Source organism: Camelina sativa, chromosome 16 (genome assembly GCF_000633955.1).
Source record: "Camelina sativa cultivar DH55 chromosome 16, Cs, whole genome shotgun sequence".
Taxonomy (NCBI): Eukaryota; Viridiplantae; Streptophyta; class Magnoliopsida; order Brassicales; family Brassicaceae; genus Camelina; species Camelina sativa.
This window is the reverse complement of record NC_025700.1, coordinates 20,913,225-20,925,132: the sequence shown is the minus strand read 5'-3', so window position 1 is coordinate 20,925,132 and position 11,908 is coordinate 20,913,225. Positions and strand designations below refer to the sequence as shown.

General features: G+C 39.7%; 4 protein-coding genes across 8 annotated transcripts; 2 read left to right on the top strand and 2 right to left on the bottom strand.

The window, feature by feature from the left end:
• On the top strand, positions 260 to 1,650 carry LOC104751573 (thioredoxin Y1, chloroplastic). Its single transcript, XM_010473535.2, has 4 exons — positions 260 to 581; positions 855 to 943; positions 1,121 to 1,298; positions 1,407 to 1,650. Exons 1-4 carry the CDS (start codon positions 393 to 395, stop codon positions 1,470 to 1,472), a joined length of 522 nt encoding a protein of 173 aa, XP_010471837.1. The 5' UTR covers positions 260 to 392; the 3' UTR covers positions 1,473 to 1,650.
• On the bottom strand, positions 1,706 to 2,352 carry LOC104751572 (egg cell-secreted protein 1.1-like). Its single transcript, XM_010473534.2, has one exon. It carries the CDS (start codon positions 2,188 to 2,190, stop codon positions 1,735 to 1,737), a length of 456 nt encoding a protein of 151 aa, XP_010471836.1. The 5' UTR covers positions 2,191 to 2,352; the 3' UTR covers positions 1,706 to 1,734.
• On the bottom strand, positions 2,634 to 10,011 carry LOC104751571. Of its 5 annotated transcripts, none has more exons than XM_010473528.1 (8): positions 9,764 to 10,011; positions 7,836 to 9,657; positions 7,027 to 7,743; positions 6,377 to 6,913; positions 3,777 to 6,284; positions 3,551 to 3,619; positions 3,290 to 3,457; positions 2,634 to 3,023 (listed from the first exon to the last, which is right to left on the bottom strand). In XM_010473528.1, exons 1-8 carry the CDS (start codon positions 9,875 to 9,877, stop codon positions 2,803 to 2,805), a joined length of 6,156 nt encoding a protein of 2,051 aa, XP_010471830.1. In that variant the 5' UTR covers positions 9,878 to 10,011; the 3' UTR covers positions 2,634 to 2,802. The 5 variants fall into 5 exon arrangements, with proteins under 5 accessions (XP_010471830.1, XP_010471832.1, XP_010471833.1 ...); XM_010473530.1 differs by having other exon boundaries at positions 3,290 to 3,445; XM_010473531.1 differs by having other exon boundaries at positions 3,290 to 3,442.
• On the top strand, positions 10,275 to 11,775 carry LOC104753883 (5-formyltetrahydrofolate cyclo-ligase-like protein COG0212; the record flags this gene model as incomplete). The annotated part of the gene is given in 5 exon segments (XM_010476069.2): positions 10,275 to 10,784; positions 10,885 to 10,975; positions 11,147 to 11,373; positions 11,469 to 11,544; positions 11,650 to 11,775. Coding segments are annotated over 5 exon segments (937 nt in total), but the record flags the coding sequence as incomplete, so codon positions are not given.

The following is an 11,908-nucleotide window of genomic DNA, read 5'->3' as shown; positions in this document are numbered from 1 at the left end:
TTTTTTTTTTTTTTTTTTTTTTGGTAGCTTTCATATGTTTGAGAGAATATATATTCGTTACTTGCTTCTTCAGGAAACTCAATAAAGTTTTTCTCTTTTTATTCTAACTGTCCCAGGCTCCCAGCTGCGTAGAACATAAAAGCAAGGGTGTGTTTGGGTACAGTGGTATGCGTATTTGTGGTTTAGGTGGGCAATTACAAAAACGATACGGTGCACTCGACCGTAGTGGATCATCACACTCTTTCTAGTACCTTCTGTCTTTTTCATTCTGAAGAGTTCGGTTCTGTCTCTCTCTCTCTCTGGTCAAATTGAGTTTTCACAAGTGTCATCGTCAACCTACTAACGCCGCGGCTGAATCAAAAGATCGTCTTTTTTCTGAAATTTTATTTTCAATGGCGGCGATATCTCTCTCGTCGTGTAAGATTCCCTCGCTGAATTCGAAAGATTCGTCTAGTGTTTCTGCTTTCACTTCTCGTTCTATCTCCGCCGTTAAATTTCAGTTTCCCGTTCGTCGGTTTCGAACCGGAGACTTTATAAAGTTTCCTTCTTTATCTTCAACGACTCGTTGCACTCCTCGACCTGTAATTCTCTCCTTCTCTGCTTGCTTAACTTTGTATTTCCATTTAAATCTAGCTTTCTGTGTGCTAATCTATGTGAAAAAGTAATACTTCAATCTCAAGCTTGAAACTTTCCGGTGAGAGTTGAGCTGCTGATGAGTCTTCCTATGGTGCTAGTTTCTTATTTTAGTTCCTAGCTGATTATTGTTACTCTAGGGTTTGGGAATTCGTTTAAAGTGAGTGTCTTCCTATTTAAGTTTGAGCTAATTTTACAAGACCTTGTTGCTATTACTTCAGATTGAAGCCAAGAAGCAGACGTATGACTCATTTGAGGATCTGCTTGTCAACTCTGACAAGCCAGTTCTGGTTGACTATTATGCGACCTGGTGAGTCCATTTTCTCTGTACAATTCCAAGTTTGGTATTAGCTAGCTACATATGAATGAGTATACATACTTTGGTCTAGTTTGGGATCCATTGTAGTCTGTTTGCTTTTTGAGCTTATTCGTTTGACATATAGATTTTGAAAAGCTAGTAATTCAGAATGTAATGCTCGTTTGGCAGGTGTGGTCCCTGCCAGTTCATGGTTCCAATACTCGATGAAGTGAGCTCAACCCTGAAAGACAAGATCCAGGTGGTGAAGATCGATACCGAAAAGTACCCGAGTATTGCAAATAAGTACAAGATTGAAGCACTTCCTACATTTATCTTATTCAAAGATGGAGAGCCTTGTGATCGCTTTGTATGATGAGTTCTATTGTCTTTTTATATCTTGTGGTTTACTTTGGTGTTTACTCTTAAAGTTCTTGATCTTACTCACAATCGTTTTCTTTCCTTGTGAATTATATAGGAGGGTGCTTTGACGGCCAAACAACTCATCCAACGAATCGAGGATTCTCTGCAAGTGAAGCCTTAGTTATGGATCAAGTGAACTCTTTTGATTTTGGTATGTTTTTCCACTGTCCCTGACCTAATCAGGGCTTAGAGATAGTGATGTTTTTCGGTTGATTAACAAAGAGAATTTGAGAAGAAAGAAGATTATGTATGCCAGATCTTTTATTCTCAAAAGTGTTAACAGAGAAGCTATTTTTCAATATCCCTCTCCAATTACATCAAGACTAAATTTTCCTTAGCAAAAGAAAACATAGCAGGCGTGTAACCTGAATGAATTCTATGATTCAAGGGTTAGAAAAGGATCTAACAACCGTAGGCTTGTAGTTCACGGACAGAGGCAGTGGTGAGGAGGAAAGAGCATGGTCTTCACCGTTGTTGTCAGAGTCATGGCCATCACAGTAACCTTGGAGCATGTCACCTTCTTGTGCAGTAAACCCAAGAACACCAATCATAGTAGGCCAACACTTGCGTCCAACTGTTTTTATAGCACTGCAACACCCAGGGCCAATGTAAGTCTCACCGTTGAGGAAGAACAGGATCAGCTCTCCAGAGCAGTGTTGGAGCTGCATCAGTGAGTCCCAGCAGTAACCTGTATCTTCATCAAGCCTGAGCCTGTACACAAGGCTTGTGGGGGGAGACGACGAGCCCACAGATGGTTTCATGAGAGGTCGAGCTGTCACTATGGAGGAAGCCACCATGAGCATGAGCGTGGTTACCATGAAACTGGATTTGATAGCCATATCTCACAGATTGGTAAAGTCGAAAGAAAAAAAGATTAAGAGTGGATATGGTGAATTTGCTAATGTTTGTGATGAGAATTGAGAGATAACCTTAGAGAGTTTATATAGTCACTTAGGACTTGACTGTTACAAGTAAATGGTAGATTGAAAGGGCCAAAGTAATTACGAGGGGAAGCTGATTAGTTTGTGAGATAATTAGTGCTGAGTGGCGTAGTGGGTATTATTACTGTATTAAACCTGCGTTATTAGTGGGACTATAGAACATTTACTATCGTTTACAAGCGAGTATGCTAATGGGCCACATTAGGATCACTTGACCTGGAATTCATTTGATTCAATTCAACCGAAACATAGTCACCATCAAAATCTTTGGAAGAAATAGGTTTGGTGCATGTGTTAACATAATATGACTATTTGATCATCTTGCAACAGAAGAAAGCACAAGGCAAACTATTTTTTATAAAAACACATTCAATACTGCAAATTTGAAACGTAATTAGCTTAGTAGTACTAATTCAAGATAGGTGTTTCAAAGTACATAATAGAAGCAGAAATTATTATAGCGGATAAGAGAAATTTTAGATAAGTGCATGAGATATGCAGATTCGTCTTCTAGTTCTTCCCCAAGTCTTGGAGCGGCTGTCTCTTTGATGTTCTTGGAGCTGTTACGTTAAGATTATGCACAATCTTCAAGTTTGGTGCATTCTCTTTCATGTCATGTCTTTTAGGCTTCACTTGTGTTCCGTAAATCAAGCTTGGTTCTCTTCTCACTTGCATCTCGGATATCTCCTTTCTGGTTTCAGGAGTAGCTTCTCTGCTGATCATTTCCTTATCTGCAATTATAAAACGAAATAAACATTTAGGGGTTAGTCATTGTTTTAGCTGTTTTGCCATTTTTGCTGGATACAAGAGACATAACATTTGTTAGAAAACTAAACTTTTTCATTCATGTTATTCTGAACAGTATATTCATCAGGGGTCAGAGAGATATTTTTCTCTGTGAGAATGGATTGAGTAGAAGCAGTTATTAGTCAAGAGTATATATCCCAATATAGTAAGTAACACCTAGAAATTGCTAAGATGTCGTAAATAAATTTACCAAAGGCAGTAGCAACAGGACCAGCTGCTTCATCTTCATCCTCGGTTCCAGCTAAGATGCATGTCTTTCCAGAGACATTGACATAGGAGCCACCTGAAGAATTCAACAGGAAATTTCCCTCCAAGCCTTTTTGAATGTTCTTTGTTAGCTTATCTGCTTCATTAATGTCTACAAATGATTGGAAACAATATAACAATTTTGCACTTAAATATGCCTCGAGCATGTGATACTGAAATGTAAGAGTGTTAATGTGATAGCTACCTGTTATTGCCAATTCTTCCAGCGCATCATGTATCTGATTCTGATTGTCAGTGGAAGGGCCAGATTCTTCTGCGTTTCAAGAATGAAGAAAGAGATGAAAATTTAATCTCAACTGATATAATGATATAAGCATAATAACTTCAGACAAAATGGTCAACCTATGGTTACGTCATATGATATAGATTATATTATTGGCTGTATGAAATTTTAATAAGAAGTTGCTCACCAGACACCATGGAACATGTTCCAGCAACTTCAAGGTCGTGGGAAATTTCGTCAATTGTCTCCGAGTTACCTTTGGCTGGTAACGCAACATAGGAGCTAAAGGAAACATTTATTTCTGCTTCCATGATTGACTCTGCTTCCTCAGTCTCAAAATCAAAAAGATTTAACGAGTCAACATGTGAAATATGACCTGCAACATCCTCTGCCTGAGAACCTTTCGGCATTAACTCTGCGCCTGCAGTCTCTATCCCAGCATTAGAGTAATTGATGTAAACAAATTTGGATGCGATACTACTGCTTGAGTCAGCAATGGTATTTTCTCTGAAATCTTGAACTGCAAGAAGACTTTCCTGAACCACACTGTCTTCCACCACCTTTTGTTCTTTCTTACGAGCGCTGTATGGTTCAAAGTTTACTAAAAGTTGTCGTCTCTCTGGAGAAGTGAAAGCAAAAGACTCTTCGCAAGTGGTAGCTGTATAATCTCGTATGTTTTTTGTTCCATCTAGTTCAGATTCTCCAAACAGCATGTGCATCTCTGGGCCAAAGGACGTGTTAGATTCACCCAACATATCCACATCGTTGTTTTCTCTGTATTTTTTTTCAGCTTCATCTGGTTCAGACTCTCCCATAAGAAACTGGCCTTCAACAGCACTGAGAACATCAGACACAGCATGAGACATAGCAGTTATATTGTCTCCTTTTACCCCTTCATCTGTTTCAAGATGTTTCTCGGCACTAGTGAAAGAGGCAACTCGAAATTCCACATACTTATTTTCTTCACCTTTTGCAGCTTCGTTCAATTCTGAGTTTTCTGGAACATCAAACCCATCATGATACTCTGCACCCGCTTTTTCTCCAGTCTTTACTGCTTCCTTTTGTTCAGATGCTCCGTACAGGAGTTGTCTCTCCACGCTTGTAAAAAGACCTGACTTGTCAGAACTATTGATTCCTTGCCTTCCTGTTTCACTTAGTTCAGAAAATGCTAAAGGTTGAGCACTGTGTAGCCCAGTGGACACTTCAGATTTCTCATAAAACTGCACAACCTCTTTTCCTTCACTTTCTCTAGCTTTATCATGTCCAACAGATCCAGCAAGCTCATATCTCTCCTGGTCAGTGAAAACAACATAATCTTCATAAAACTCCATAGGGTTGTTCCCTCCACCTGATACATAATTTCCCAAGAGAGTATGTGCATCCAGGCTACAAGTGCCAGAATCACGTTGAAGCTCAACAGTCCTATTTTCTTCATTCATTCCAGATCGATCTCCTTGTTTGACCTGACTTGTCAGCACTATTGATTCCTTGACATCAAATTCATCAGGAAAGATGGTAGATGTATGCTCCTCATCTATCCCAGCATCCCCCAGTGTTGAAACTTGTTTAGGAGTTGTGAAAACAACAGCATGAGACTCTCCTACTTCATCGTTTCGTTCGGTCATTGATTCAGCTGCAAGAGCCATTCCCTTTTCCCTGCTTTTTTCAGCTTCATCTGGTTCAGACACTCCCATCAGAAGAAAGTGGCCCTCGGCAGCAGTGAGAAGATCAGAGACAACATGAGACTTAGCAGTTATATTGTCTCCTTTTACCCCTTCATCTGTTTCAAAATGTTTCTCGGCACTAGTGAAAATGCCAGAGTCAACTCGCAATTTAACAGACTTATTAACATCACCTTCTGCAGCTTCGTCCAATTCTGAGTTTTCTGGAAAGGTATGTTTAACTGGAACATTTGGAATAACATACACGTCATGAAACTCTTCACCCACTATTTCTCCAATAATTACTGCTTCCTTTTGTTCAGATCCTCCGTACAATAGTTGTCTCTCCGCGCTTGTAAAAAGACATGACTTCTCAGCACTATTGATTCCTTGCCATCCTGTTTCGTTTGGTTCAAAATTTGCTAAAGGTTGATCATTCTGTAGCCCAGTGGATACTTCAGCTTCGTCTTCCTTTCCGGCCTCATCTATCTCAGCATTCCCCAGCGTTGAAACTTGTTTAGGAGTTGTGAAAACAATAGCATGAGACTCTACTGCTTCATCATTGTGTTGGGTCACTGAATCAGCTGCACGCATCTTTCCCCTTTCACTGCTTCGTTCCATCAACATCAACTTCCTTTCTGGGGTAGTAAATATAGCTAACTCATCAGAGGAACTAGAATCGTTGTTTCTAGGTAGAGGTAGGGACAGAGCTTCTGTGTTATCTTCCTCAAAACACTTTGAAACGTTATTTTCCTCAAGAGAATGAGAAGTGATATCAGTTGACGAGCATCTTTTTAGCTCTAACGCGTTAAGTTTGCAACCTCTTTCAAAATAACTTTTCTGCTCGGATTTCTCCAGAATCTCATCCAGCATCTCCAGATTTACACATTCACCAAGAGAACTATTCTTAGTGTTGTATCCAGAAAAGTTTCCATAAAGATTTTCTGCTTGTATTGTCTTCTTTAAGGAACCTGTCTCACCATCTTCGCCTGATTGAATCTCGTTCTGACATTCAGATGAATATTCCAGGATTGCTGTGATTGAATGTCAGAGAGAAACATGGATAAGTAAGTAATTAGTTAAGCAAAAAATTTAAAATTAAATTAAAATGATTAACAGTATATACCCTTTTCTTCTGCTAATTTAGCTACAAAGTTGTGCTCCTTCAGCTCACATGTAGGAGTGGAAATAAAGATTTCATCCTTGGTGTTGATATCTTCCTTGGCAATAACTGTTGAAGCAATATCCTTCACAAGAATATGGTCGGTAGGATCGCCTAACTCAGCTTCCGGGTTGCTCACTGCTAACAGTACTGAAGTAGGAGGTTGTGTGGTTTCTACAAAAAGCTCGACTGCAGGGTTGTTCACTTCTGAGCGCTCCATAAGAAATAAAGACAGTGATGATGATTCCACTTTTTCCTTAGTTGAAGCCATCAGAACTGTGTCTTGCTCATGTTTCTCTTCACATTCTCCTTCCATAAGTTCAGAATGCAACTCTTGAGTGTTTCTTCTCTGTGAAATATCAATTGAGCTTTCCAGAGTAGTTTCTAAAACATTCTCAGAAATCATAACAGAAACTGCAGCTTTGGTTTCAGATGTAGAAAGTGAGTCCTCCATTCCTTTCTCATCATCTTTGCTTAAGTGAGTCTCCTTACAACATTCAGCTGAATTTTCCAGGATTGTTGTGATTCAATGTTTGAAAAAGATACAGATCATAAAATAATTAGTTCGAGAAAAATACAAGAATAGTTCAAAGCAAATGAATAAAAGAACATACCTTCAATTTTGGCTAACTTAGAGATAGAGCTATGCTCCTTAAGCTCAGATCTAGGAGTGCAAATAAGGGTGTCTTCCTTGGTTTTAATATTTTCCTCGGTGATAACTGTCGAAACAATATCCTTGTCAAAGATACGGCTTGTAGGCACGCCTAGCTTGGCTTTTGGATGGCTCATTCGTAAATGTGCTTTAGCAGGAGAGGTAGTTTCTTCCACAGATAGATAACAACCAGTGCTGCGGATATCAGGGCGTGTGTTCACTTCTGAACGCTCAACAAGAAACTTAGACAGTGATGATGCTTCCCCTTTACCCTTCTTAGTCACAGCCATGAGAAATGTTTTCTGCTCATGTTCTCCTTCTAGAAGTTCAGAATCCAAGTCTTGCGTGCATCTTTCCAGTGAATGACCGGAAACTTTCAGTGCAAAATCCAAATCGTTCTTAGAAATCGTAACAGGTTCTGCAGCTTTGGTTTCAGATGTAGAAGGTGAGTGCTCCTCAGTCATTCCTTGTTGCGTATCTTTTACCAATTCTTGATTCACTGTCTTCATAGTGTTGGAAGAGCCAATAGCAGGTCCAGCACTAAGACAACCGACAGTATTGTATTCCAAAACGTTTCCATGTAAATTTGCTGCTTGTACGTCCTTCTCTAAGGATATTTTCTCGTCAGCTTTGCTTGGGTGAATCTCTTTCCAACATTCAGCTGAATTTTCCAGGATTGCTGTGATTAATCATCAGAAAGAAACACAAATTAGAAAATAAATAGTTAGACATAAAACTGAAAATAATTCAGATCAAATGAAGCAAACGTACCTTCTAGACAGGTCTGCTCCTTGAGCTCAGACATAGGAGTGCAAATAAGGATTTCGTCCATGGTTTTGGTATTTTCCTCAACAACTATAGAAGCATTTTCTTTAACAAAGATATGGCCAGTAGGGGCGAATAGCTCAGCTTTAGAATTGCTTACTGAATATTGCATTGAAGCAGGTGATAAACGATCGCTAAGAAGTACAGAGCATGATGATACTTCCTTTTCGTTCTCCTTAACCGCAGCAATCAAAACTGAGTCTCGCTCAAGTCTCTCTTCACGTTTATCTTCCGTAAGTTCAGAATTCAACTCTTGAGTGTTTTTTCTTTGAGAACTTTCAACTGCTTTATCCGGTGTAGAATCCAACACATTCTCAGTAATCAGAACAGATTCTGCAGCTTTGGTGTCAGATGGAAAAGTTGAGTTCTCGATCATTCCTTGTGGCTTCTCCTTAACACATATTTGATTCATTGTCTCTGACCTCTTGGAAGAGCCTCTAGATCCGACATTACTCTTGTCTGCTTCTTCTTGCTCAAAATGAGCGTACTGATCCAAAAGTTTTCTTGGCGTTTGATTGCCCTGACGTGATCTATCCCTCTTCTTTTCAAGAGTTTCCCCCGTCTTCTTTTCAACCAGATTCTCTTCAACCACTATTGGATTCTCAAATGAATCATCCATCTGCATTTCATCAATCACATTTGACTTCTTCAGATTATCAACAGAAGCTCCATCTTTTTCACTGTCAATAACTGAACAAGGCTTCGTTGAACTACTCATTGCTTGACCTAGCGTATTAGCTAATGTAGTGTGCGTCAAACTTCGTAGAAGCTTTTTATCCTCACTACCATTTCCAAAAGTTTTCTTTGGTTGTTTATCACCCTTTTGCGCTTGGCCATCATCTACTAGAAGTTTACTGAGACGCTTTTCACGTTGCTTAAACTGATTTGGAGCCTTTTTTACTCCAAGGTGATCAAGCTTCACAGCCTTAACGGGCTGCTTATCCATCAGTACACTAATTTCGTTGCAACCTCGTTTTGAACGCCGAGGAACCATTTCAACTTTAGAAGCATCCTGGACTTTCATCATACGGTAATCTTCAGTTGTCTGAACCTCACAATCTATTGAAAGCTCCTTCGTTTGATTAGTGGCTAGCTCGCTTTTTTGACTAGTAACCACCGTAGATCTAGCTTTGAGCCTTGTTGACCTTCTCTGATCCTCAAGGGTATTAGCCTGCACATCAATATCTCTCCCAATTCGTCTAGATCGCCTAGGAACCTTTTCAAATTTAGGATCATCTTGCACATCCTTCCTATGATGGCAATTTCCTGTATCCTGAACCATAGATACCAACTCCTTCACATTATTCTTGACAAGCTGATCTTCTTTATCATCGATATCTACAAGCAATTTTGACCGATTAGCAGGTAACAAGGTCCCTGCCTTGGATGCTATCCGTGTAGACCGTCTCCCAACCTTTTCTACCATGAAACCATCTTGTTCACTCTCAGAGATATCAGCCTCATATTCAAACTGTTCCAAAGCCATCAACTCGGTTCCTTTACACTCTTCCTGAGTAACACCACCAGATACAACTGTTTTCCCCTTATCCAGAATCCGCGTTGACCGCCGTAGCTCAATTCCACTTTCTCCAACATTATCAATCCCTTCGCTACGCGTTCGAACATCCTTCCCCTTCATAGAACGAGTGAATTCAAAAACTTCGTTCTCAGGACTAAATCTTACTTTCTTAACAACTAAATCATCTTTAACAACATCAACTTCATCAGAATCATCTGGCAAAACTATCAATTCCGTAAAAGTTTCCTTCTACAGTCAAAAACACACACACACACACATACACATACAAACAAAATCAACCGACGATTCCTAAAGATAAAAACGTTTGCAAGAAATTAGGATCAATGTGGTTTACCTCGAAAATATACGCGAGTCTTCTCGCCATCTCGGTATTCTTAATGTTCGCAGGGATCCCGTGTTTCTTTGATAACGCTTGTAAACGTTTTCTTTTCATTCGGTGAAATTCCATTTCTGAAGATTCTCTCTCTCACCATGAATCACTTTCAACACCTTCAGATTGTTAGATTTATAGAATTGGTGAATCTGAGTTTCGGGAATCGAAGAAGTACTGTAATTTGGGAATCGGAATCGTCCCCTGAAATGTTTTTTTTTTTTTTAGTTTAAATTTGAATTTGGCAACCCCCGCTCTCTTATATCACGCGCTCGGCTTGTGTTACGTGAGTTTTACTCGCTTGTGTTCAAGCCGTCCGATGCGAAAGATGGAGAGTGCGTGTACTTTACTCGCGGAAGCGTCTAGAAGAAGAACTGCTTCTTGGGCCGATATAATAGGCCCATTTAATCAAATCAATAATTATTTTTGAAATTTGACACTAAACCCTCCAGGAGAAGAAGAGTGTTTTCAGCGGGAACTTAAACGAATGATCTAAGCCGTTGATTTCTTATCTTCTAACACTAAACAAAGCTGAGATTTTTCAAAAACCTGAATTTGAGTGTGTTTCATGTTCGTGGATCTAACAATGATAAGATCATCATCACCTGGATTTGCAATCCATCCTTGTTTTAGATCCAATCCCTTCGTCAATTCCCAGAAACCGATTTCTCTCCCGGTGCAAATCGGGTCACGGCGGAGGAATTTCTCCGGAATCGGATCGGAGAATAGCGGCGTCGGTTTCGATGCAGTGGCTTATGAGTCTGAACGGTTGAGTCTAGACGCGGCGGCGATGGAGAATATGGCGGAGACGGCGAAAAAGGAACTGGAATCGGATCCAGATAGTGGTGACGACCCGAAAGCGTGGAAATGGGTAATCCGAAAGAAGATGTGGGATCTAATGGAAGCTAGGAACTACGCTATGAGACCTAGACCTGTTCATCACCGAATCCCTAATTTCGTCGGTGCATCGGCTGCTGCAGGAAAAGTTTGCGAATTTTTTTACCTCCCTTCTTCACTTTCTTGCTGATAAGTTAGTTATTGCCTTTTGTTAGTGAGTGTGCCTAAATTTGAGTTCTTTGGTGCAGTTAGCCGAGCTTGAGGCTTTTCGTAAGGCTATGGTCGTGAAGGTTAATCCTGATTCCCCGCAAAAGCAAATCAGGTTTCTTACACTTTCTGGTTAGTTATAGAGTTTTGAACTCATGTTCAATCATATTGCAATCCCTTTTGTCGCAAAGGTGTTGAGTTGTTACAGTTTTATGAAAGTTTTATTTCTTTCTGGTGATGTATAAGAAGAACAGTCTTGAGTTGTATTCCAATTCTAGTCTTTTTTGTCTGCTGTAATTGTAGGTGACAAGAAGTTGCTGACTCCTCAACCTAGACTAAGAACAGGATTCTTCTCTGTACTAGAATCCGATTTCTTGAAACCCGAAACGACCAATGAGGCTTGCACCTCTGTAGGAGTAGCTAAATATGGAAGAGCGATTGGCCTTGATGACAAAATCAAGGTTGATCTCATCGTCATTGGCTCTGTTGCGGTTAACCCACAAACAGGTGCTCGATTAGGGAAGGGAGAGGTGAGATTGCTACAAATTCAATTTCAATTAAAAGACAATTCATTTGAAGCAACTATATATACAGATATGAGTTGAGTTCCTCATTTTGTGTTTAGGGTTTTGCTGAACTTGAATATGGGATGTTGCGTTACATGGGAGCCATTGATGATTCCACACCCGTTGTTACAACCGGTATAGATATAATTAAGTACCAACTTTGGACAACCTTCTATTGTTTTTTTTTTTTTTTTGTTATTTATCATTACATGATTGATGAAGTGTTTACTTGTTTTGCAGTACATGATTGTCAGCTCGTATATGATATACCCCTCGAGAAACTGGCGATTCACGATGTTCCCGTGGATATCATATGCACTCCTACTCGAGTCATTTTCACAAATACACCAATACCAAAACCACAAGGTCTTGATTTCCGTATGAACTTAAGATTTCATGCAACTTGTCGTCAAGCTGGACTGTTTGCATGATTCAGTGATTCTCCTTTCTCCATTTGTTCATGAGAGCTGATGGTTTTTTTTTTTTTTTTTTTGCAGGA